Source organism: Coregonus clupeaformis, chromosome 24 (assembly GCF_020615455.1).
Source record: "Coregonus clupeaformis isolate EN_2021a chromosome 24, ASM2061545v1, whole genome shotgun sequence".
NCBI lineage: Eukaryota > Metazoa > Chordata > Actinopteri > Salmoniformes > Salmonidae > Coregonus > Coregonus clupeaformis.
The window spans coordinates 7797141-7824478 of NC_059215.1; the positions used below are offsets into that span (position 1 = coordinate 7797141).

At 41.7% G+C, this 27338-nt stretch overlaps 1 protein-coding gene across 1 annotated transcript in view; it reads right to left on the minus strand.

Annotated features, from left to right (window-relative positions):
• Nucleotides 1-583: 583 nt before the first annotated feature.
• The window catches only part of LOC121538480 (immunoglobulin-like and fibronectin type III domain-containing protein 1), a 45692-nt gene continuing 18937 nt past the window's right edge, over nt 584-27338 (minus strand). Inside the window, exons 9-21 of the mRNA XM_045207019.1 lie at nt 27088-27201; nt 26457-26619; nt 26076-26348; nt 5449-5573; nt 5200-5341; nt 4688-4981; nt 3803-3982; nt 3564-3692; nt 3114-3422; nt 2866-2951; nt 2492-2684; nt 1980-2276; nt 584-1803 (exon numbers count right to left, since the gene is read on the minus strand). Of these exons, the coding sequence (XP_045062954.1) occupies nt 1451-1803; nt 1980-2276; nt 2492-2684; nt 2866-2951; nt 3114-3422; nt 3564-3692; nt 3803-3982; nt 4688-4981; nt 5200-5341; nt 5449-5573; nt 26076-26348; nt 26457-26619; nt 27088-27201 (2658 nt within the window). The 3' untranslated portion in view covers nt 584-1450. The remainder of the gene's footprint in view (nt 1804-1979; nt 2277-2491; nt 2685-2865; nt 2952-3113; nt 3423-3563; nt 3693-3802; nt 3983-4687; nt 4982-5199; nt 5342-5448; nt 5574-26075; nt 26349-26456; nt 26620-27087; nt 27202-27338) is intronic.

A 27338-nucleotide genomic window follows, 5' to 3' on the forward strand; every position in this document is an offset into this window, starting at 1 on the left:
CACAGCCAAGACAACGCAGGAGTGGCTTTGGGACAGGTCTCTGAATGTCCTTGAGTGGCCCAGCCAGAGCCCGGACTTGAACCCGATCAAACATCTCTGGAGAGACCTGAAAATAGCTGTGCAGCGACGCTCCCCATCCAACCTGACAGAGCTTGAGAGGATCTACAGAGAAGAATGAGATAAACTCCCCAAATACAGGTGTGCCAAGCTTGTAGCGTCATACCCAAGAAGACTTGAGGCTGTAATCACAGCCAAAGGTGCTTCAGCAAAGTACTGAGTAAGGGGTCTGAATACTTATGTAAATGTGATATTGCCGTTTTTATGTTTAATACCTGTTTTTGCTTTGTCATTATTTACATTTTACATTTTAGTCATTTAGCAGATGCTCTTATCCAGAGCGACTTACAGTTAGTGAGTGCATACATTTTCATACTGGCCCCCCGTGGGAAGCAAACCCACAACCCTGGCATTGCAAGCGCCATGCTCTACCAACTGAGCTACACGGGGTATTGTGTGTCGATTGATGAGTAAAACAAAACAATTTAATCCATTGTAGAATAAGGCTGTAATGTAACAAAATGTGGAAAAAGTCAAGGGGTCTGAATACTTTCTGAATGCACTGTATATAATTTTAGTTCGGCACCACCATGTCATGTAGCTTCTTAGTGACTGAGTAGGCCAATTATCAGTATGTAGCCTAAAATATGAATAGGTCTTTCAAAAAGCCTTAAAAAACATTTCACAATCACAACAACTTTGCCAAACTCTTTATTTGCATTGCACCTTACAAGTGACATAGTTGAGTTCTCAAAAAAATTGACAGCACAGCTCAATTATTTTCTGTTGTCATATTTTGTATTTCATGGGACCTACAGTAATCTGTCCACTGCATTCATGTCTATTACCATCACTTCCACAGGCTTTACACAACACTTTCTGTATGTGTGTGTGTACACTTTCGGTCACTTTCTAATATTTTTTTTATGAGGAATGTCAACATTATTCAGCATTAAATTTGTATGTTTAACATTACAAAAAAATTGGAGAGGGTTTTGGTAATCTCAAGTGATTTAGGATCAGAATTAATTTAAATCTAGGAAACTCAGGTTGGGTCAATGCCATCTCAATTCAGGTCCTTTTAGGTCGTGAAATATCCACATCAAACATAATGATCAAAAACGATAACTCTGATTTTTACTTCCTATCCTCAACAAACACAGTGCATGTCTTACAAGCAGTACAGCCATGCATTTTGGAAAATAACTTAATTCAATCATATAACAAACTTGACATTTTCCACCTTGATACATAATAATGCCTCTACATACTGAAGCACTGTAAAATGTTTCTTCATTCTGTGAGCAAGAGAGAGAAAGAGAGAAACAATATTACCCTATTTTTATTACATTTAATTATATTCCAACTCACACCGAGGTACTAAACATATTTATCAGAGTAGGTCAGTGGAGTTCTCACCTCTGACTGTGAGTTTGGTGGAGCACTCGGCCCTCCCCAGGGCACTTTCTATTTGGATGTTGTACTCGCCCCAGTCTTTGGGGGTCACACGGAGTATCAGCAAGGAGCAGACGCCACAGATGTTGGTGATCAAGTAGTTGGTGTTAGTGTTGAGACTGATGTTGTTGCGGTACCAAGTGATGCGAGGCTTGGGATTTCCCTTTATGGCACAGCTCATATAGCACTCGTAGCCTTTGGGTGCTGTGTGCTGTCTCAGTGGCACAAGGAAGGCTGGAGCGGTCCGCAAATCACAGGTTTTGTAGGCTGGCATGTTCAACACAAATTTGTCTAGAGAAGAAACATGGCAGAAAGATAAAATGCTTATACATTTGTAATAAACAGTTATAATAACACATTAGTACTTGTCAAATGTTGAGCTTAATGACTGTATTAGTGCCAGTCTATCCATAAAAGCTGATTTATATGACTTGGCAAAGAATCTCTCTGTGCCTGGCTACTAATACCTTTCCTCCTCTCGCTTCCCCAAGTGGGAGACTCAGACGGGGCAGACATGCCCATGTCGTTCTTGGCGTAGACCCTGAAGTGGTACTCCCTGCCGTGCATAATGTTACAAGCCGTGAACTTGTTGTTGAAGAGCCTGTCGGCCACTGTGCTCCATGAGCCTTTGGTGGAGTCCCGTTTAGACACAGAGTAGTGGAGGTGGTCGTCACGCTTCTCATCAGGGGATGGCTCCCAGATCACTGTCACAGTGCCTGGGACGTTCTCCTCAAGTTCTACTGGTCCTGGAGGCTTGGGATCATCTAGAGCCAGAGTCAGATATGATAGTCAGTAGGATGTTACACTTTGGGAGGACATTCTATCATTTGGTGGTAATTGTTGTTGATTCAATTATGGCCGATGTTCATTGTGTCTGCTGATATTTTGCTGGCCCTGGCTGTCTTTTTCATTTTGTGCAAGTTCTAATCCCTTCTCAGTCTGAAACACACTAGGAGAGCTTTACTGTATGTTACTGTACCTGTAACCCTGACCTCCACACTGAAGCTCTCCTGGCCCACCAGATTTTTTACCACTATGGTGTAGATCCCTGAATCAGAGCGCTCAGAAGAAGTGATCAGAAGTTGAGATGACGATTCAGAGTTGGAGATATTGACCCGCTTCAGCACTGGAACATCGTCCTTCAGCCACGTGACTTCTGGCCATGGGGATGCCTGTTAATAACAAGATGATAATCAGGATTCAAAACATCACGATAGTATGCATTGCACATGGATCATGCTCTTAAAGCATAAGCCAATTCCAGGAAACTACCGGAAAGACCTACCAATGCCATCTAAGGATAATAGCGTTTAGAGAAAGATGAGTTAACAGTTTCACCTCTTACCCTCTTACCTCAAAGTTCAAGAGGATCCTGACAGAATTCCCTGCTCTCACCACCATGAAACTCTTCATCTTATTATCGGTGAAGCATGGTCTCACTGAAAAACAGTGACAAAAATAAATGAGGACATTTGAAACTCATCTTATGTAATGCTTACTTATATATGCTTATAAGGACTCTTGGGAGATTATCCCCATTGTGGGCTAAAACAGACAAACAATCCAACACTATTCCTAATGAAAGCATCACCGTCACCCACCAGGTGGAGGCATGGCCAGGATGTAGTTGTCCAGATCCTGGGGCACTCCCTCTCCTCCATCATTGATAGCGATCACCCTGACCCAGTACATGGCCATGGCCTTCAGGCCTTTCACAGTGAAGGCGGTCAGGATGATGGGGGTGGCATTACAGCGGGTCCAGTCTATGCACTCAGCCTGCCTGACCTCTATAAAATACCCTTTGGCCTCATCCTGGACCCCCACTTCCTCTGTGGGTTTGTTCCAGGACAGGGAGAGGGCGGTGTAGGAGGTGTCTGTCACCTTCAGATCTTCCACTTTCCCTGGGGGATCTAAAACAAACAAACAAACAAACAGAGGCAGTCTTGATTGCAGGAAGTAGAGCTAAGCACAATTATGAAACATTGTTTATCCAGTTAATGGTTTTGATAGTTGTACATGTTGCTCGCACTTTGAAAGGATGTGTGACTTACTTTTTGGGTCCTTTGCGAAAATAAACTCTGAAGGTGCACTGGGCTCGCTGAATCCAGAGACGTTGATAGCATAAACTCTGAACTCATATTCGTTCCCTGCTACAACATCTGTCACTTCACATTTCTTTTCTAGTAGTGAGGATAAACAGAATCAGTAACAGAAAGTCCAATACAATTGAATAAATTAAACCAAAGAAGCTGTGGTATACTAACAGCCCTAATTCACAAAAAGCAGAGACCTTGGATAGGCTCATCTGTAGGGTTGACGGGACTCCAAAGATTACTCCCCTTCTTGCGTTTTTCCAAGTTGTAGCCCAGTATGCGAGATCCGCCAGTGTCGGTCGGGGTAGACCATGTCAGGTTGATGCAGTTGTTAAAAGCACTAGCCACTTTTGGTGGGGCGGGGCTACTAGGAAAGGCTGAGATATTTCAGGGAAAGTTACATAACATTTCATGTTCTTTGGGTAACACTTTTCAAAATGTTCTGTCATAATATCTAAATAAGGTTATCGTAAGCACAACTTTTGAAGTAGATTCTAATGACAGCATATAACAACTTACATCACATTGTTGAGATCAGCTATAAACCTGCTATCTATGCCATACAACTAGCTCACCCAAGGTGCCAGCTGTGAGGTCATCAGTCTCCATCATCTCACTGACGCCCTCCTCGGTGACCACCCTGATACGATAGCAGTACTTCCTGCCATGTTCCACGTCGTTATCCTTGTATTTGGGCACGCCAGGGATGTCCCCCAGCTTCTTCCAAGTGTTGCGGCCCACTTGCTGGCGCTCCAGGTTGTAGTTTATTACTGGGCAGCCACCGTCGTCCTTTGGAGCTCTCCATTTGATATTAATACAAGAGGCTGTGCTCTCGAGGACCTCCACAGGGCCTTGGGGCGGGGTGGGTTTGTCTACCAGATCAGATAGAGAGAGAGAGGTCACATTACCCTGGCCTAAACAGTCTGCAGTCATGTGTCTGCATTGGAATGTAAGAGAGAGAACTGACTGTCCACAGCACAGATACACCTGAATATCTGTGAACAATGATTGAGCTGAGACAGTTCTTACCTTGAATTCTTGAATTGAACTAATTCTAACATTGGTTCCATTTCTCAACTCACCGAGGACGATGAGTCTTGTGATAGCCTCCATGGTACCATGTTCGTTCTTGAGCTTGATCTTGATCTCTCCAGTGTCTTTGCGCTGGCACTTGCTGAGGAGCAGGCGGCTTTGGTTGAAGGACTTCTCTATCTTGGTGGTGTTGTCGTCCAGGAGCTGCTCTCCTTTTCTGTACCACTGGATCTTCATGGGCTCGCGGCCCACAAAGGGCAGTTTGAACGTGGTGCTATTCCCCACTTTGACTATGACCGGCTGAGAGAATGCTGACAGGTCATCAGTGTCAAACCTAGGAGGGTCTGGAATAGGACACAGATCATGCAATGTAACTGACAGTTGACTCAACTGCAATGATGTCAGATTTTGTAATCTGAATACTAAAATTGGATATGATTTTTTTCAAATGCATAATGATTTTATAATTTGAGTATTGTGAAATGGTAATTAAAATTATGTTGAGACAGTGTAGACATCGTAATGTACATGTAACCAAAATTAATGCCTTTCATTTTCTAACCTTCCACATTCAGCATTGCCTCAGTTTTACGCCCGTCTGCCTCAAAGCGGTATTTTCCAGAGTCTTCCTCCTGACAACGGTTGATGACCAGCTTGTGGCTTGCACCATCTCTGGACATTATGTGTCCATCGTCTGCAGTCAACTGTCAGTAAAGATATAGGCACCAATAATATATTATCGTTTATCTTAAGATATTATCAAATAAAAAAAATGTTGGGGGTGAGCATGACAAAGATAATTCAGTCTAACCTTCTTGCTATCTCTGTACCAGGCCCCTTCACAATTATCACTGCTCAGCTTACACATCAGTTCAGCAGGCTGGCCTATGAGGGCATGGACGTTCGACAACCCGCTTACGAACTGAACCCCTGGATCTGGCATACACAACAGCAAACAATTAGGAACTTAAGACTGGTTTTATTACATTTGGATCAGACATACTTACCAGATGTTAACATCTAATGCCATTTTATAGTGCTCTGAATAAATTATTATTTTGGCTGTCTTGAGTAGGATAATGGGTAGTCGATGTATGTCCAGTCAATGTTATCACAAGAGTTCCATTTTTTTTCTTGTTCAGATTATTTTCTCTTCCTCTTTTTTGGGGACTGTTTCATCATCCACTTCATGTACTGCTCCCCGCCACATGGTTGCTTTATGTACTTTTCAAATTATTACTCTTGATCAATGCATTTCTGATTTATCTTCTTCTTCTTCTTCTTCCTTTTTTTATATATATCATTTTCACTTAATGTATTTTTCACTTCATGTATTTTGCCCTCCTGCCACATTTGGCTCCTTTGTGTATTTTATTATTATTATTACCCTCCTCATCATTTAGGCACTTTGTAAAGTTATCATTGTATCTGTGTTTATCATGTGCATCTTCTCGCAAATGTCCAATCCACTAGTATTTTCAATTTGTTAATAATGTCTGGTTGAACTGGTAACGGTGTAAAGATTCTTCAAGAAACTGTAGTTCATCCATGGTTGTCCTCTTCATCTGGTGTTTTGAATTTTTTACTTCTACTTGGAATAAAGTAACAGAATAATAGAACATTGACAACTTTGTCTTCTGATCTGTAAAATGTAGTATTTCAGTTCAGAGCATATGAAGTGTTGGTGTCTACTGACATCTTCTCATGACGAACAGATCCTCAACCAGTAGGCCCGGAAATTCTGGTAGTCTTGGCATAGGGTAATTTTCTTGTTGTGGAGATCCTATCCACAGTTTGATTTACAATGATTTGTGGAACATTTGAAAATCAAGAAGCTTTCAGTGTCTTGTGAATTGAACACATAAAGCATTACAATAATGCACACAAACACACAACACAACAAGCATTTCTATGGCATCAGATCTTATTTTTTCAAGATACTAGGAATTAGAACTTCATTTCTATAGCTACATCTACAGTATAGTTAGAAGAGTTCTATGGAACATAGAAGAGTTTCATAGAAAATCTGCCCAGAAGAACACATTGCACAGAATATACTATTGATGTTATTATAGGACTACGTAAATCCATTCTCAAAAATTAACATTCTATTGGTTACTTTGAGATGTGCGCATACATACAGTACTGTATGAGATGAGATTCAACATTCCCCTTTAAGGTACATGTACAGTGGGGAAAAAAAGTATTTAGTCAGCCACCAATTGTGCAAGTTCTCCCACTTAAAAAGATGAGAGAGGCCTGTAATTTTCATCATAGGTACACGTCAACTATGACAGACAAATTGAGAAAAAAAATCCAGAAAATCACATTGTAGGATTTTTTATGAATATATTTGCAAATTATGGTGGAAAATAAGTATTTGGTCACCTACAAACAAGCAAGATTTCTGGCTCTTACAGACCTGTAACTTCTTCTTTAAGAGGCTCCTCTGTCCTCCACTCGTTACCTGTATTAATGGCACCTGTTTGAACTTGTTATCAGTATAAAAGACACCTGTCCACAACCTCAAACAGTCACACTCCAAACTCCACTATGGCCAAGACCAAAGAGCTGTCAAAGGACACCAGAAACAAAATTGTAGACCTGCACCAGGCTGGGAAGACTGAATCTGCAATAGGTAAGCAGCTTGGTTTAAAGAAATCAACTGTGGGAGCAATTATTAGGAAATGGAAGACATACAAGACCACTGATAATCTCCCTCGATCTGGGGCTCCACGCAAGATCTCACCCCGTGGGGTCAAAATATGATCACAAGAACCACACGGGGGGACCTAGTGAATGACCTGCAGAGAGCTGGGACCAAAGTAACAAAGCCTACCATCAGTAACACACTACGCCGCCAGTGACTCAAATCCTGCAATGCCAGACGTGTCCCCCTGCTTAAGCCAGTACATGTCCAGGCCCGTCTGAAGTTTGCTAGAGTGCATTTGGATGATCCAGAAGAGGATTGGGAGAATGTCATATGGACAGATGAAACCAAAATATAATTTTTTGGTAAAAACTCAACTCGTCATGTTTGGAGGACAAAGAATGCTGAGTTGCATCCAAAGAACACCATACCTACTGTGAAGCATGGGGGTGGAAACATCATGCTTTGGGGCTGTTTTTCTGCAAAGGGACCAGGACGACTGATCCATGTAAAGGAAAGAATGAATGGGGCCATGTATTGTGAGATTTTGAGTGAAAACCTCCTTCCATCAGCAAGGGCATTGAAGATGAAACGTGGCTGGGTCTTTCAGCATGACAATGATCCCAAACACACCGCCCGGGCAACGAAGGAGTGGCTTCGTAAGAAGCATTTCAAGGTCCTGGAGTGGCCTAGCCAGTCTCCAGATCTCAACCCCATAGAAAATCTTTGGAGGGAGTTGAAAGTCTGTGTTGCCCACTGCTCTAGAGGAGATCTGCATGGAGGAATGGGCCAAAATACCAGCAACAGTGTGTGAAAACCTTGTGAAGACTTACAGAAAACGTTTGACCTGTGTCATTGCCAACAAAGGGTATATAACAAAGTATTGAGAAACTTTTGTTATTGACCAAATACTTATTTTCCAGCATAATTTGCAAATAAATTCATAAAAAATCCTACAATGTGTTTTTCTGGAGAAAGAAATTCTCATTTTGTCTGTCATAGTTGACGTGTACCTATGATGAAAATTACAGGCCTCTCTCATCTTTTTAAGTGGGAGAACATGCACAATTGGTGGCTGACTAATTACTTTTTTTCCCCACTGTATCTTCTCAGTATCATCTCTTGTCAGTGTAACAGATGACCCTGTTACATCAGTATCATATTTCTCCAGTCATTTCCCAAACTTGAGTGATACTCATGTGAACGCCATCTCCTTCATGCAGTCAGTGCACGATGTCACGTGTAGTCTCTTACCAATCACTGTGTCCTTCAGCAGTGGGCCTTGCCTTGTGCGTACTGAATGCTTGCCAGATGCATCAGTGCACTCCTCAGTTTCTCCTGTACCACTTAGTGCATTGGGATCTGTGGTTTGGCCGTAAAATAATAAAAACCTTGCAGGCATTTTTTGTTCAATCTGAAATTAAACCATCAGCTGTAGGCTTGGAGTTCTTAAAATGGTCTTGACATGGAGATATTGTTTGTTTTACAATGATTTGTTAAATATTTGGAAATCAAGGAATCTTTCAATGTCTTGTGAATAGAACACAAAAAGCATGACAGCGATAACCAAACACACAACTCAACATGCCTCTCTATGGGATCAGGGATTAGATCTCCATATATATACACATATACACTGAGTGTACAAAACATTAGGATCACCCCCCCCCCACCCCCACCCCCCACCCCCTCAAACCGGTGCTCCTGGCACCTACTACCATACCCCGTTCAAAGGCACTTAAATATTTTGTTTTGCCCTCTGAATGGCACACATACACAATCGTCTTAAAGCTTAAAAATCCTTCTTTAACCTGTCTCTGCCCTTTCATCTACACTGGTTGAAGTGTTTTGTACACTCAGTATATAGACACTACATGACCAAAAGTATGTGGACACCTGCTTGTCGAACAATCATGGGCATTAATATGGAGTTGGTCCCCCCTTTGCTGCTATAACATCCTCCACTCTTCTGGGAAGGCTTTCCACTAGGTGTTGGAACATCATTGCGGGGACTTGCTTCCATTCAGCCACAAGAGCATTAATGATGTTGGGCAATTAGGCCTGGCTCGCAGTTGGCGTTCCAATTCATCCCAAAGGTGTTAGATGGGGTTGAGGTCAGGGCTCTGTGCAGGCTAGTCAAGGTCTTCCCCACCGATCTCGACAAACCATTTCTGTATGGACCTCGCATTGTGCACGGGGGCATTGTAATGCTGAAACAAGAAAGGGCCTTCCCCAAACTGTCATTGTATGCTGTAGTGTTAAGATTTCCCTTCACTGGAACTAAGGGGCCTAGCCCGAACCATGAAAAACAGCCCAAGACCATTATTCCTCCTCCACCAAACTTTAAAGTTGGCACTATGCATTCAGGCAAGTAGCGTTCTCCTGGCATCCGCCAAACTTAGATTATTCCGTCGGACTGCCAGATGGTGAAGCGTGATTCATCACTCCAGAGAACGCGTTTCCAGGCTTGTGTGCGGCTGCTCGGCCATTGAAACCCATTTATGAAGCTCTCGATGAACAGTTCTTATGATGACGTTGCTTCCAGAGGCAGTTTGGAACTCGGTAGTGAGTGATGCAACCGAGGACAGACGATTTTTATGCGCTACACGCTTCAGCACTGGGCAGTCCCATTCTGTGAGGTTGTGTGGCCTACCACTTCGCGGGTGAGCCGTTGTTGCTCCTAGATGTTTCCACTTCACAATAACAGCACTTACAGTTGACCGTGACAGCTCTAGCAGGGCAGAAATCTTACGAACTGACTTGTTGTAAAGGTGACATCCATGACGGTGCCTGGTTGAAAGTCACTGAGCTCTTCAGTAACGCCATTCTACTGCCAATGTTTGTCTATGGAAATTGCATGGCTGTGTGCTGAATTGTATACACCAGTCAGCAACTGGTGTGGCTGAAATAGCCAAATCCACTAATTTGAATGGGTGTCCGCATACTTTTGTGTATATATATATACATATATATATATATATATATATATATATATATATATATATATATATATATATATATATATATATATATACAGTGAGGGAAAAAAGTATTTGATCCCCTGCTGATTTTGTACGTTTGTCCACTGACAAAGAAATGATCAGTCTATCATTTTAATGGTAGGTTTATTTGAACAGTGAGAGACAGAATAACAATAAAATAATCCAGAAAAACGCATGTCAAAAATGTTATAAATTGATTTGCAATTTATTGAGGGAAATAAGAATTTGAACCCCTCTCAATCAGAAAGATTTCTGGCTCCCATGTGTCTTTTATACAGGTAACGAGCTGAGATTAGGAGCACACTCTTAAAGGGAGTGCTCCTAATCTCAGTTTGTTACCTGTATAAAAGACACCTGTCCACAGAAGCAATCAATCAATCAGATTCCAAACTCTCCACCATGGCCAAGACAAAAGAGCTCTCCAAGGATGTCAGGGACAAGATTGTAGACCTACTCAAGGCTGGAATGGGCTACAAGACCATCGCCAAGCAGCTTGGTGAGAAGGTGACAACAGTTGGAGCGATTATTCGCAAATGGAAGAAACACAAAAGAACTGTCAATCTCCCTCGGCCTGGGGCTCCATGCAAGATCTCACCTCGTGGAGTTGCAATGATCATGAGAAAGGTGAGGAATCAGCCCAGAACTACACGGGAGGATCTTGTCAATGATCTCAAGGCAGCTGGGACCATAGTCACCAAGAAAACAATTGGTAAAACACTATGCCGTGAAGGACTGAAATCCTGCACGCCCGCAAGGTCCCCCTGCTCAAGAAAGCACATATACAGGCCCGTCTGAAGTTTGCCAATGAACATCTGAATGATTCAGAGGAGAACTGGGTGAAAGTGGTCAGATGAGACCAAAATCGAGCTCTTTGGCATCAACTCAACTCGCCGTGTTTGGAGGAGGAGGAATGCTGCCTATGACCCCAAAAACACCATCCCCACCATCAAACATGGAGGTGGAAACATTATGCTTTGGGGGTGTTTTTCTGCTAAGGGGACAGGACAACTTCACCGCATCAAAGGGACGATGGATGGGGCCATGTACCGTCAAATCTTGGGTGAGAACCTCCTTCCCTCAGCCAGGGCATTGAAAATGGGTCGTGGATGGGTATTCCAGCATGACAATGACCCAAAACACACGGCCAAGGCAACAAAGGAGTGGCTCAAGAAGAAGCACATTAAGGTCCTGGAGTGGCCTAGCCAGTCTCCAGACCTTAATCCCATAGAAAATCTGTGGAGAGAGCTGAAGGTTTGAGTTGCCAAACATAAGCCTCGAAACCTTAATGACTTGGAGAAGATCTGCAAAGAGGAGTGGGACAAAATCCCTCCTGAGATGTGTGCAAACCTGGTGGCCAACTACAAGAAACGTCTGACCTCTGTGATTGCCAACAAGGGTTTTGCCACCAAGTACTAAGTCATGTTTTGCAGATGGGTCAAATACTTATTTCCCTCATTAAAATGCAAATCAATTTATAACATTTTTTACATGCTTTTTTCTGGATTTTTTTGTTGTTATTCTGTCTCTCAATGTTCAAACAAACCTACCATTAAAATTATAGACTGATTATGTCTTTGTCAGTGGGCAAACGTACAAAATCATCATTGGATCAAATACTTTTTTCCCTCACTGTATTTATACAGTGCATACACACAGTGCATTTGGAAAGTATTCAGACCCCTTTACTTTTTCCACATTTTGTTATGTTACAGCCTTATTCTAAAATATATTTTTTTCCTCATCAATCTACAAACAATACCCCATAATGACAAAGCAAAAACAGGTTTTTTGGACAATTTATATATCACATTTACATAAGTATTAAGACCCTTTACTCAGTACTTTGTTGAAGCACCTTTGGCAGCGATTACAGCCTTGAGTCTTCTTGGGTATGACGCTACAAACTTGGCACACTTGTATTTGGGGAGTTTCTCCCCTTCTTCTCTGTAGATGCTCTCAAGCTCTGTCAGGTGGGATGGGTAGCGTCGCTGCACAGCTATTTTCAGGTCTCTCCAGAGATGATCGATCGGGTTCAAGTCCGGGCTCTGGCTGGGCCACTCAAGGACATTCAGAGACTTGTCCCGAAGCCACTCTAGCGTTGTCTTGGCTGTGTGCTTAGGGTTGTTGTCCTGTTGGAAGGTGAACCTTCACCCCAGTCTGAGGTCCTGAGTGCTCTGGAGCAGGTTTTCATCAAGGATCTCTCCTTTAGTCAATTCTTAGTATGGTTGAGACAGAAAAAACAACCAAGATGGCGTATTGAACACAGCGGTGCAAATCGCCTCAAGATAAAAACGTAATATTCAATATCAGTAAGTTAGACTAAATATTAGCACTTCATATACTCGTGGGTAATAACATTCAATCTGAATAATAACACGAAACAAATCATAAGGCTAGAGAAATGTATCGACAAATATTACGAAAACAAGCAATACTCAAATATGTGGAAAGCGGTCTGTTAAAGTCGATAAATGACAAACTGGATATACTTGAATTAGTCAGTAAGGATATAAAGGAGTTGAAAGCGAGCCTTGAAATGAGTGACGAAAAAGCAGCGATAATGGAGAAAGAAACAAAAAAGCTGAAAGGGACAGTCCCTAAGATAGAAACGGATGTTAATGAACTTAAAAAGGATAACATCTTTCTGAGAGAAGCCTTACTAGACATACAGACTAGATCTATGAGAGAAAATCTAGTACTTACGGGTATCCAAGAAAGAGAAGGAGAGGTTCCCAAAAAGGTAGTGAAGGAATTATTTTTTACAGCGCTTCAAATCCCACACGATGCTGTCGATAAAATCCAACTCGAACGTGTACACCGTTTCGGACAAAGTGGACAGAGATATGAGCATCCAATCGTTGCCAAATTTGCTTTCTTTAAGGATAAAGTAATGGTTAAAAGCCTGGGTAAAAGATTTGCTGGCACAAAAATAGGCATTAATGTTCAGTTCCCGAGGGAGATTGCAGAACGGCGCAAAGTTCTGTACCCAATCTTCAAGGAGAATAGATTAAAAAGGAAGCGTGTAGCTCTCGTAGTCGATAAACTGTATATTGACAACCAAATGTTCTGAGACACAAAGACTACCATGGCTATTCTAAAAATTACGAAGTTCTCATAGATGAGTTGAATAATGGAACACACAAAACTAGCCATGGTAGGGATTGGAATAATAAAAAATATAGATAGAAAAGCAATAAAATAAAACATTTGTTAAATAAATATAGTACAACTACCCTGTACCTTACAAGATAGGGAATGATGCAAAAGAATTAGTATTCCATTTTCTATTTATAGTATTTTATAAATGGATAAAACATAATTAGAAGAAAGGATAACTAGCAAAATAATACATCTTCAAAATAACTAATTGGAACACAAAAGTACTCAATCAACATGATGGAGATAAAAACACAGCAAACAGAAGACATAGAAGGCACAGTATGTGGATATGTGTGGATGTATTGTGATGGAAGGTGTGTTGTGTGTTTTTGTGTTTGGAAAAGTGTGGCGTTAATTGATTGAGAAAGGAAAGGGTTGCATATCCCAGAACCAATGTGTGTCTGTGAGCAGGGTTTTTGAGAGAGAGCTTTCAATTTTGTGCAGATGAGGGATATACATTTTAAAATAAAGTATACATCTAATTAATTATTTTCTTGTCCTATCATGATGGAACGGTCCCCAACCCTATACCCTAGACACCCACCTGAGCGACCCATACACCAAAGAGAAGTCCCTATCTGTTTTATGGGCCTGCTGTAAGTTGCCTATATGCAGCCAAAACAGAAAGATAAATGCGGTCAGAGACCTACTAGAGCAGCACCGCCCCCTCAAGATTCTGAGCCTGCCTGGCAGGGTTGGTCCTACAAAGCCAGAGCCCCCTGATGGGAGAGCATAATATACAAGGAAATTCTAAAAGCTGCTAATGAGAAGCTTGACGACCTTGTACCTAGTTGGTGGGGATTCCGGTGGGGTACCCCCACCCAGGTAGTGGCAGTGCTGGCAACACTGGCTGCAGTAACCCATGGGGAGGGGGTCACACTCGAACAATCAGAGAGGGGGCATATTATTGTGGCCCTGGTGGCACAAAATAATCAAAGGTCTGACTGCACAGAGATGCTTGGGAAAATGGTCACAACGGGGGACCAGCGTGTGTGTGTTTCAGGGGAAGGATCTGATCTCCATCACCTAGGTCTTGACATTGGTTAATCAAATCTCAAATTGTTGCCAATTATTGCTCAATCTTGCATGCTTTCTCAAACAGCTGTAACTGTATATGCATTCGTAAATCAGGTCCTTTCTTGAGTTGGGCTCTGGGATGTAACAACCGTTGAGCATCTGAGTTTATGGTTGATTGTGGGGGAAAGGGGTTGAGTTTGTAAGAGTATGTGTGTGTGTGTGTGTGTGTGTGTGTGTGTGTGTATGTGTATGTATCCCACATCTGTTGGAAGAGGGTAAGGATGTTAGGGACAATATAGGATGAATCACAATAACTGTTTGCTAAAACAGTAATTGCTTGACAAAAATGTAATGTAATGCAATGGCAATCCTGGTTATAGGTAACAATCCTTTGCATGAAATGCCGACATTATTACACATATTAATTGTTAATGATGGAAATTAAGATACGCAAGATATTTGAATAGATACATATTTTTAATAGCTACAATTGAAGTCGGAAGTTTACATACACCTTAGCCAAATACATTTAAACTCAGTTTTTCACAATTCCTGACATTTAATCCTAATTAAAATTCCCTGTCTTAGGTCAGTTAGGATCGCCACTTTATTTTAAGAATGTGAAATGTCAGAATAATAGTAGAGAGAATGGGTGAATTTTGGGTGAATTCACGTTGGGTGAATTTTGGCCCATTCCTCCTGACAGAGCTGGTGTAACTGAGTCAGGTTTGTAGGCCTCCTTGCACGCACACGCTTTTTCAGTTCTGCCCACACATTTTCTATAGGATTGAGGTCAGGGCTTTGTGATGGCCACTCCAATACCTTGACTTTATTGTCCTTAAGCCATTTTGCCACAACTTTGGAAGTATGCTTGGGGTCATTGTCCATTTGGAAGACCCATTTGCGACCAAGCTTTAACTTCCTGACTGATGTCTTGAGATGTTGCTTCAATATATCCACATAATTTTCCTTCCTCATGATGCCATCTATTTTGTGAAGTGCACCAGTCCCTCCTGCAGCAAAGCACCCCCACAGCATGATGCTGCCACATAATGATGGTCGTTATGGCTAAACAGTTCTATTTTTGTTTCTCCAAAAAGTACGATCTTTGTCCCCATGTGCAGTTGCAAACCGTAGTCTGGCTTTTTTATGGCAGTTTTGGAGCAGTGGCTTCTTCCTTGCTGAGCGGCCTTTCAGGTTATGTCAATACAGTGGGGAAAAAAAGTATTTAGTCAGCCACCAATTGTGCAAGTTCTCCCACTTAAAAAGATGAGAGAGGCCTGTAATTTTCATCATAGGTACACGTCAACTATGACAGACAAAATGAGAAGAAAAAAATCCAGAAAATCACATTGTAGGATTTTTAATTAATTTATTTGCAAATTATGGTGGAAAATAAGTATTTGGTCAATATCAAAAGTTTCTCAATACTTTGTTATATACCCTTTGTTGGCAATGACACAGGTCAAACGTTTTCTGTAAGTCTTCACAAGGTTTTCACACACTGTTGCTGGTATTTTGGCCCATTCCTCCATGCAGATCTCCTCTAGAGCAGTGATGTTTTGGTGCTGTCGCTGGGCAATACAGACTTTCAACTCCCTCCAAAGATTTTCTATGGGGTTGAGATCTGGAGACTGGCTAGGCCACTCCAGGACCTTGAAATGCTTCTTACGAAGCCACTCCTTCCGACGGGAGCTAGCCTGCCGAGACACCATGTTGTCCTTCAACAAACTGGTGGACATGGCCATTCGTTTGGACAACTTGCTGGCAGCCAGAGGACGTCCTGGTAGGGGTCTGCCCGGCAGCCGGAGGACAGTGACAGTGCCACTCTGGTGGCACGAAGGGACAATACACCACACGTCGTAGTCAACGTTATTTTGGGCTGGGAGGCGGCAGGCAGTGCACTCTCGCATCACCCCAGGTATCGAACACCCACACTCGTTCAGAGCCCTCTGCTGCGCACTGTAAAATACACATCTCCTTTCCTGAGCACATGGTAGTTCCCCAGTGTAAGGCGCTAGTCGATTCAGGCGCAGCTGGGAACTTTATGGACAGGGCATTCGCACACCGTATAGGCATTCCATTGATTTCCCTATCCATTCCACGCCCCATCAGAACACTTGATAGTTGACCATTAGGGTCCGGGTTGGTTAAGGAAGTTACTGCACCAGTCACCATGATTACCCAGGAGACTCATTGTGAGCAGGTTACCTTTTCCATTATTGAGTCTCCTGCTTTCCCTGTGGTATTAGGTATCCCTTGGCTAGCACTGCACAACCCCACCTTCTCATGGCCGCAGAGGGTTCTCACGGGGTGGTCGCGAGAGTGTCAGGGTAGGTGTCTAGGTGTTTCCGTTGGTGCAACCACGGTGGAAAGTCCAGACAGTACCTCCACCGTGCGCATTCCCCCTGAATACCTCGATCTGGCGCAAGCGTTCTCTAAAACGCAGGCGATGAAATTACCACCTCATCGGGCAGGGGATTGCGCGATAAATCTCCGGGTAGACGCTGTACCTCCCAGGAGTCATATATACCCCCTGTCACAGGCTGAAACGGTCACTGAAGCCCTGCGCCAGGGGTATACAGTGAGGGAAAAAAGTATTTGATCCCCTGCCGATTTTGTACGTTTGCTCACTGACAAATAAATTATCAGTCTATAATTTTAATGGTAGGTTTATTTGAACAGTGAGAGACAGAATAACAACAAAATAATCCAGAAAAACGCATGTCAAAAATGTTATAAATTGATTTGCATTTTAATGAGGGAAATAAGTATTTGACTCTTCTGCAAAACATGACTTAGTGGCAATTTACATTTTTACATTTCAGTCATTTAGCAGACACTCTTATCCAGAGCGACTTACAGGAGCAATTAGGTTTAAGTGCCTTGCTCAAGGGCACATCGACAGATTTTTCATCTAGTCGGCTCGGGATTAGAATCAGCGACCTTTCGGTTACTGGCACAATGCTCTTAACCACTAAGCTACCTGCCGGCAATCACAGAGGTCAGACGTTTCTTGTAATTGGTCACCAGGTTTGCACACATCTCAGGAGGGATTTTGTTCCACTCATCTTTGCAGATTTTCTCCAAGTCATTAAGGTTTCGAGGCTGACGTTTGGCAACTTGGACCTTCAGCTCCCTCCACAGATTTTCTATGGGATTAAGGTCTGGAGACTGGCTAGGCCACTCCAGGACCTTAATGTGCTTCTTCTTGAGCCACTCCTTTGTTGCCTTGGCCGTGTGTTTTGGGTCATTGTCATGCTGGAATACCCATCCACGACCCATTTTCAATGCCCTGGCTGAGGGAAGGAGGTTCTCACCCAAGATTTGATGGTACATGGCCCCGTCCATCGTCCCTTTGATGCGGTGAAGTTGTCCTGTCCCCTTAGCAGAAAAACACCCCCAAAGCATAATGTTTCCACCTCCATGTTTGACGGTTGGGATGGTGTTCTTGGGGTCATAGGCAGCATTCCTCCTCCTCCAAACACGGCGAGTTGAGTTGATGCCAAAGAGCTCAATTTTGGTCTCCTCTGACCACAACACTTTCACCCAGTTCTCCTCTGAATCATTCAGATGTTCATTGGAGAACTTCAGACGGCCCTGTATATGTGCTTTATTGAGCAGGGGGACCCTGCGGGCGCTGCAGGATTTCAGTCTTTCACGGCGTAGTGTGTTACCAATTGTTTTCTTGGTGACTATGGTCCCAGCTGCCTTGAGATCATTGACAAGATCCTGCCGTGTAGTTCTGGGCTGATTCCTCACCGTTCTCATGATCATTGCAACTCCACGAGGTGAGATATTGCATGGAGCCCCAGGCCGAGGGAGATTGACAGTTATTTTGTGTTTCTTCCATTTGCGAATAATCGCACCAACTGTTGTCACCTTCTCACCAAGCTGCTTGGCGATGGTCTTGTTGCCCATTCCAGCCTTGTGTAGGTCTACAATCTTGTCCCTGACATCCTTGGAGAGCTCTTTGGTCTTGGCCAAGAGAGTTTGGTCTTGGTGGAGAGTTTGGAATCTGATTGATTGCTTCTGTGGACAGGTGTCTTTTATACAGGTAACAAACTGAGATTAGGAGCACTCCCTTTAAGAGTGTGCTCCTAATCTCAGCTCATTACCTGTATAAAATACACCTGGAAGCCAGAAATCTTTCTGATTGAGAGGGGGTCAAATACTTATTTCCCCCATTAAAATGCAAATCAATTTATAACATTTTTGACATGCATTTTCTGGATTTCTTTGTTGTTATTCTGTCTCTCACTGTTCAAATAAACCTACCATTAAAATTATAGACTGATCATTTCTTTGTCAGTGGGCAAATGTAGAAAATCAGCAGGGGATCAAATACTTTTTTCCCTCACTGTATATATGTGGGATTGGAAGTGATGCAGACAATGATATTGATGGAAGCTACAATCTATCTGCAATATTAAAGCTGTCTACCCTTTAAAAAAAAGCAAAAAAATAAAAGGTTCTCTCTGTACTTTGCTCCGTTCATCTTTCCCTCGATCCTAACTAGTCTCCCAATCCCTGCCCCTGAAAAACATCCCCACAGCATGATGCTGCCACCACCATGCTTCACCGTAGGGATGGTGCCAGGTTTCCTCCAGACGTGACACTTGGCCTTCAGGCCAAAGAGTTCAATCTTGGTTTCATCAGACCAGGGAATCTTGTTTCTCATGGTCTGAGAGTCCTTTAGGTGCCTTTTGGCAAACTCCAAGCAGGCTGTCATGTGCCTTTTACTGAGGAGTGGCTTCCCCTGGCCACTCTACCATAAAGGCCTGATTGGTGGAGTGCTGAAGAGATGGTTGTCCTTCTGGAAGGTTCTCCCATCTCCACAGAGGAACTCTGGAGCTCTGTCAGAGTGACCATCGGGTTCTTGGTCACCTCCCTGACCAAGGCCCTTTGCCCCCGATTGCTCAGTTTGGCTGGGCGGCCAGCTCTAGGAAGAGTCTTGATGGTTCCAAACTTCTTCCATTTAAGAATGATGGAGGCCACTGTGTTCTTGCGGACCTTCAATGCTGCAGAAATGTTTTGGTACCCTTCCCCAGATCTGTGCCTTGACACAATCCTGTCTCGGAGCTCTACGGACAATTCCTTCAACCTCATGGCTTGGTTTTTGCTCTGACATGCACAGTCAACTGTGGGACCTTATATAGACAGGTGTGTGCTTTTCCAAATCATGTCCAATCAATTTAATTTACCACAGGTGGACTCCAATCAAGTTGTAGAAACATGTCAAGGATGATTAATGGAAACAGGATGCACCTGAGTTCAATTTCCAGTCTCATAGAAAAGGGTCTGAATACTTATGTAAATAAGGTATTTATGTTTTTTATTTTTAATACATTTGCAAAAATGTCTAAAGACTTGTTTTCACTTTGTTATTATGGGATACTGTGTGTAGATTGATGAGGAAAATGCTTTATTTAATCCATTTTAGAATAAGTCTGTAAAGGAACAAAATATGGAAAAAGTCAAGGGGTTTGAATACTTTCCGAATGCACTGAATATAGTGCATATATATATTTAAGCCCCATCATGTAAAATTTTGTTAGAAGATTACATCACAAGGAAGATACTATGGATGTTATCATAGGAGTACGGAAATCCATTCCAGATAATTATCATACTATTGGTTATTCTTCTCCTAGTCATTTCCCAAATTTGAATGACATTTGTCACTCATGTGAACGCCATTGCCATCTCCTCCATGCAGTCAGTGCATGATGTCACGTGTATGACATCACGTGTGGTCTCTTACCAATCACTGTGTCTTTCAGCAGTGGGCCTTGCCTTGTGCGCACTGAACGCTTGCCAGCCGCATCAATGTCCTCCTCAGTTTCTCCTGTCCCACTTTTCGCATTGGGATCTGTTGTTTGGCCGTAAAAAATAATAACAACCTTGATGGCACTTTCCACAATTACTTTTCATTTGATTAAATATGATGAGACAGAAACAGAGACAGAGCAACAATGAACAATACGTGACAAAATAGCCATATATATACAGATTAATAGAACAAAAACACAGTCAGACATATTATTGTGAACAAAACATACACTGGGACATACAAGCAAACCAGTAACGCTTTACATTAAGGCATACTTAAAAGGATTTATATAGGGGTTTATAAGTAGTTAATAAAGAGTAAATTATATTTTTATTGTTTATGTTTTTACAAACCACTTATAAACCCCTTTTAAATCCTTTTAGGTAAGTATTCGTTAATGTGAAGTGTTACCAACAAACACTGCTCTACACATATGAACAATCTTGAACAAGTCACAGAGACGTAAGCACAAAGTTGTGGACAGACAAACATGTTTGACCAATTGTTTGCAGGAGAGGTCATTCTAAGTAATACTGTGTCTTCTAATCTAAACTTGGACAAGAACAGATGTTGGGTTGGTGTCTATTGACATCTTCTCATGATGAACAGATCCTCAACCATGCTGTTGGCTTGGAGATTCTGGTATCAGAGTTATTGGAATGGTCTTACCATGCAGATACTGTTTCCATGGTTTGTTTTACAATGATTTGTTGAGTATTTGAAAATCAAGGACGCTTTCAAAGTCTTATGAATACAACACAAAAAGCATGACAGAAATATACAAACACACAATACAACAAGCCTCTACGGGATTCAGTTATTAGATATTTTTTGTATTATTATAGATATGTAAAGTTTAGTTTGAGTTCTATGGAACATAGTAAGGTTTCATAGATCTTCCATTGAAGATACTACTGATGTTAGAGGACTGCATACTGTACATCCATTCTCAAAAATAAACAGACATGGATTATTTTGAGATACTGTATGAATGATTAGATTCAACATTCCCCTTGAATGAACATTTCAGTATCATCTCGTCAGTATCATACTTCTGCAAGTAATTTCCCAAACTTTAGTTATATTTGTACGAACGTCATGTCCTTCATGCAGTCAGTGCACAACGTCAAATGTGATCCCTTACCAATCACCATGTCTTTCAGCAGTGGGCCTTGCCTTGTGTGCACTGAACGCTTGCCAGACACATCAATGTACTCCTCAGTTTCTCCTGTCCCCATTTTCGCATTGGGATCTGTGGTTTGGCCTTAAAGTTAGAATAATCCTGCCGACACTTTTCATAATTACTTTTTGTTTGGTTAAATATGAAACGAAACAATCCATTCCATGATTGTAATGGTAACGATGACACGGTAGAGTAACAAATAACAATATATGACAAAATTCAGACATATTATTGTGAACAAAATATACACTGGGACATACAAGCAAACCAGTAATGCTTTACATTTAGGCATACTTAAAATGATTTATATAGGGGTTGACAAGCAGTCTATAAACGGTTAATTAGTAGTTTACATAGATAGTTTATGATTCTGTTATAAATAGTTATAACACAATGGTTATTTTGGTACTGGCCAAATAATGAGCTAATATATGACTGCAATGTTATTGATTATTATTGTGAGTAAAGCCAGTGCTGTCATATAAGCTCAGTATTTGGCTAGCAGATAAATGAGAAGCACAATTTTCACCAATGTATCATTACTGTTTATTACAGATTTATAAACTATCTACAACAGTTTATAAACTACTTATAAACCTTTTTAAATACTTTAAGGTAAGTATTCCTTAACCTGTTCAACTCTGATGCCCTCTGGTGGCATTTTCTAAACTACACATAATATTGTATACTACATGCTTAGTAGTGTTAGAAAGGTAAGAACTGTGGGATTCTAATTGTCAAATGTTGGGGAATAATACATTTGAAAGTCTAGGTTTTTTCATAAAATATGTCACTAATTACTGTTCCAAAAGGATAAATAGGAACACAGACATTTCAAAAGTGCAGGGCTTGTGCAACTTAATTTCTCGTCTTACATGAATAATTTATCCTCTTACAGGAATGATATACATACGAGGAGAAAGCTGAAGTCTCTACCTATCCATTGATGTAAATATATCCCCTGTCTGATTCCCAGTTCATCCACTAGAAAGCAGTAGGTGATCACATGACGTCTCTTGGCCTCTTGAAACCAGTTGCGTCTGGTTTGGGTAGTGTGTCACTGTGTCAAAATGGCTGAACGGATTTTCAAGCCTGACATATTTAAATGACCATAGCAATCACGACTTTCGGGTTATCACTTAAAAAATGTAAATAAGACACAGACAGGTGAGGAAACTTCAAACTTATTTTCCCATTCACTTTTGCTATTGTAAACGAGTGAAATAGATCAACAGCGCATGTGGAAGATGCATATAAGGTCATGTGGATGGAGAAAGAAATGCATTGCTTTACAATGACCATCAGGGTGTACCTTTTCCATACATACTAAATGTTTGCACTTTTGGTGACTTGACCTACATTGCATACTCTATGAATATGGCCAAAGCAGGGAGTGGGGATAACCAAACTGTCTGGACCTGGAACCAGGTCCAAAACAGCCTCTCAGTGTTTACAGGTTTTTAAAAAGTTACTAACAAGAGCAAACTGTTCTAGACGAACAGACGTGAATAAGTCACAGAGAGATAACATACATGTGAACAGAAGAACTTGTTAAAAAATGTATGCATGAGATTCAATATTTGAAATATTTACTATTTTTAGGAGGGTTTTAAAAAATACATTTTGCTTGTTAAAACTGTTTTTAAGTAAACTGCATACTGGTTAATCACTTGATGTCAAGTGGAATACAAAGATACTGTACGTTTATTACTGCGTGTTACTCTAAGTTAAATTACTGTACAATTAGTTAAAATGTTGACTAATTAAAATCAAGTTTGTACACTTTTTAGTTTTTATCGTTTAATGCAATCCTAAGGTTACTTGTTAATTCATTAAGATGCATCTGAGATTTTAGAGACTACCTCCATGCAGTAACCAAGGTGTCTCAGTGTATTTCTTACCAATGACTGTGTCTGGGATAAGTGGACCAGTATGCCCCTTACGTCCCTTACTGTCTCCATCGCCATCCCCGTTTGCGTTAATTATTAGTTTATTATAGTTATTATATTATTATTATAGTTTAATTATTAGTTTATATAGATAATATAGTATAAACTAATTATAAACCCTTTAAAATTATTTTAGGTAAGTATTCCTTAACGCAAAGTGTTACTAACAAGAACAAATGTTCTACACAGACTTGAATAAGTCAATGAGACATAACATACAGTGAGGGAAAAAAAGTATTTGATCCCCTGCTGATTTTGTACGTTTGCCCACTGACAAAGAAATGATCAGTCTATAATTTTAATGGTAGGTTTATTTGAAGTGAGAGACAGAATAACAACCAAAAAATCCAGAAAAACCTATGTCAAAAATGTTATAAATTGATTTTAATGAGGGAAATAAGTATTTGACCCACTCTCAATCAGAAAGATTTCTGGCTCCCAGGTGTCTTTTATACAGGTAACGAGCTGAGATTAGGAGCACACTCTTAAAGGGAGTGCTCCTAATCTCAGTTTGTTACCTGTATAAAAGACACCTGTCCACAGAAGCAATTAATCAATCAGATTCCAAACTCTCCACCATGGCCAAGACCAAAGAGCTCTCCAAGGATGTCAGGGACAAGATTGTAGACCTACACAAGGCTGGAATGGGCTACATTGCCAAGCAGCTTGGTGAGAAGTTGACAACAGTTGGTGCGATTATTCACAAATGGAAGAAACACAAAATAACTGTCAATCTCCCTCGGCCTGGGGCTCCATGCAAGATCTCACCTCGTGGAGTTGCAATGATCATGAGAACGGTGAGGAATCAGCCGAGAACTACACGGGAGGATCTTGTCAATGATCTCAAGGCAGCTGGGACCATAGTCACCAAGAAAACAATTGGTAACACACTACGCCGTGAAGGACTGAAATCCTGCAGCGCCCGCAAGGTCCCCCTGCTCAAGAAAGCACATATACAGGGCCGTCTGAAGTTTGCCAATGAACATCTGAATGATTCAGAGGAGAACTGGGTGAAAGTGTTGTGGTCAGATGAGACCAAAATCGAGCTCTTTGGCATCAACTCAACTCGCCGTGTTTGGAGGAGGAGGAATGCTGCCTATGACCCCAAGAACACCCCATCCCCACCGTCAAACATGGAGGTGGAAACATTATGCTTTGGGGGTGTTTTTCTGCTAAGGGGACAGGACAACTCAAAGGGACGATGGACCGCATCAAAGGGACGATGGACGGGGCCATGTACCGTCAAATCTTGGGTGAGAACCTCCTTCCCTCAGCCAGGGCATTGAAAATGGGTCGTGGATGGATATTCCAGCATGACAATGACCCAAAACACACGGCCAAGGCAACAAAGGAGTGGCTCAAGAAGAAGCACATTAAGATCCTGAAGTGGCCTAGCCAGTCTCCAGACCTTAATCCCATAGAAAATCTGTGGAGGGAGCTGAAGGTTCGAGTTGCCAAACGTCAGCCTCGAAACCTTAATGACTTGGAGAAGATCTGCAAAGAGGAGTGGAACAAAATCCCTCCTGAGATGTGTGCAAACCTGGTGGCCAACTACAAGAAACGTCTGATCTCTGTGATTGCCAACAAGGGTTTTGCCACCAAGTACTAAGTCATGTTTTTCAGAGGGGTCAAATACTTATTTCCCTCATTAAAATGCAAATAAATTTATAACATTTTTGACATGCATTTGTCTGGATTTTTTTGTTGTTATTCTGTCTCTCACTGTTCAAATAAACCTACCATTAAAATTATAGACTGATCATGTCTTTGTCAGTGGGCAAACGTACAAAATCAGCAGGGGATCAAATACTTTTTTCATTTTGTCTTACCTTTGCCTTTGTCAGAATCATCAGTGGATTTCTTGTTCTTCTTGTCATCTCCTTCCTTCTCAGAGTCTTTCATTTCGCCAACTGATTCGCCAACTGATTTGCCAACTGATTTGCCAACTGATTCGTCAACTGATTTGCCACAATCTTTGGATTTGTTTGATCCACTTTTAGACTTGTTCTTTCCATCTCCGGTGTCTTTGCCTTCCCCACTGTCTCTATCCCCAGTATCAGGAGGAGGGGGAGCCAGGAGTGCCTCTCGGGCTAACCTCTCCTCCTCCTCCACTCTGGCCTTGTTTGCAGCGTCGATCCTCTCCTGCCTTTCCTTCGCCAGTTTTTCCTGCTGTTCTTGAGCCAGTTTCCCCAGATCCAACCCTGTTCCACCAGCCTGGGTTGTTTTACGGGACTTCTTTTTACCATGGGAAGCAGGATCGCTGTCAGCTGAGAGAGAGAGAGAGAGAGAGAGAGAGAGAGAGAGAGAGAGAGAGAGAGAGAGAGAGAGAGAGAGAGAGAGAGAGAGAGAGAGAGAGAGAGAGAGAGAGAGAGAGAGAGAGAGAGAGAGAGAGAGAGAGAGAGAGAGAGAGAGAGAGAGAGAGAGAGAGAGAGAGAGAGAGAGAGAGAGAGAGAGAGATTATTGATATGGAACATTTCGATAAGTGTTGAGAAGACATAGTACCTCGCAAATTTGTCATGAGACCAGAACTGAGTTACTGAGGTGAAACTACATAGTATATGTTGTTCAACCAAAAATGAACCCCTCTGCTGTTTCCTTCATCTGAAAAATTACATATTGTGCAAGATATGAAGATGTCATGTTACCTTCCACTATCAGCCAGGCACTGCATGTCTTGATTCCTGCCGCAGCAGAGTAGATGCCCTTGTCCAGCTGGCTACAGTCTTTTATTAGCAGTCTGTGTATCAGCTTGTCTTCTGACACAGTTATAGTGTATTTCTCTCCCTCCTCCAGAGTGGCGTTCTTGCCCATCCATTTGATTCTGGGGCAGGGATGTGACAGGACACACTCAAACATAGCATCCTCTCTCTCTTTGGCCTTCACCTCCTGGATCTTGACAATGAAATCCACTGTGGAAACTGGAATGAAAAGGGCAAATGGAGCAAGGTCATGTTAAGAAATAAAGAACGTTTTTTATCTTCTATCAAAAAGGAATGTTATTCATAATCATTCTGTTGTCATCTTACACTTGAAGTCTGTAGAGAAGAGATTGACCTCCTCAACATCCACCTGATAGAGCCCAGCATCCTCTGCCTTAAGGTCCCGCACACTGAATATGAACTTCTTCCCAACAGTCTTTAAGCTGTGTTTCATATCTTCCTCATCACTGTAGGGAATCATTACACCATCCTGCAAGATGATACGGAGTTGCACACAGTGACAGCTACTATCAGATATGACTTGAAATTGAGTTCATAAATTTTTTTTTTTTTATGAAAAAACGAAAATCCTCATAGTTGATGGGATGTATGACTATTGACATGTTTTGACATGGATGTGTTCCATTATGATGGCAAGATGATAACAGGGGATGAAGTTACTCTGGAACCAAAGAAAATGTAATTCTATGCCCGGAACTTTGGGTGATGGGCAGAACTTTAAAGGAGATACTACTGCCTTACAAGAAAGACAGTGACACATTCTGTTCTAATTGTGCAACGTCAGTCTTTCTTGTAAGGCAGTAGTCATCCATTAGAATGCTGTACAACGTTGAATGATAAAATTGTTGTGTAAGTTGAGATAAAAGCTAAATTATGTATAATGATACCTTTGCCTCATGTGGAAACTGAATCAGAGGTCAACTTCTAGATGTCTCACCTTGTAGAGGAAAATCCTACTGGCGGGGTCTTTGAGCTCAAGGTCAAACTCAAACGAAGCAATGCCTACTCCTTTAATATCAATATGTTTCAGGTTACTGATGGTCTCAATATACTGAGGAAAGGATGGCAGATGGTTTGGAAGATCACAATGAGGAAAGTGGTGGAGAGAAAATAATGGATGAGAGGGAGGGGAGAGAAATGGAGTTTAAAATCATGAGGATGAAATTATAGGTTAAGGCTATTGCCACA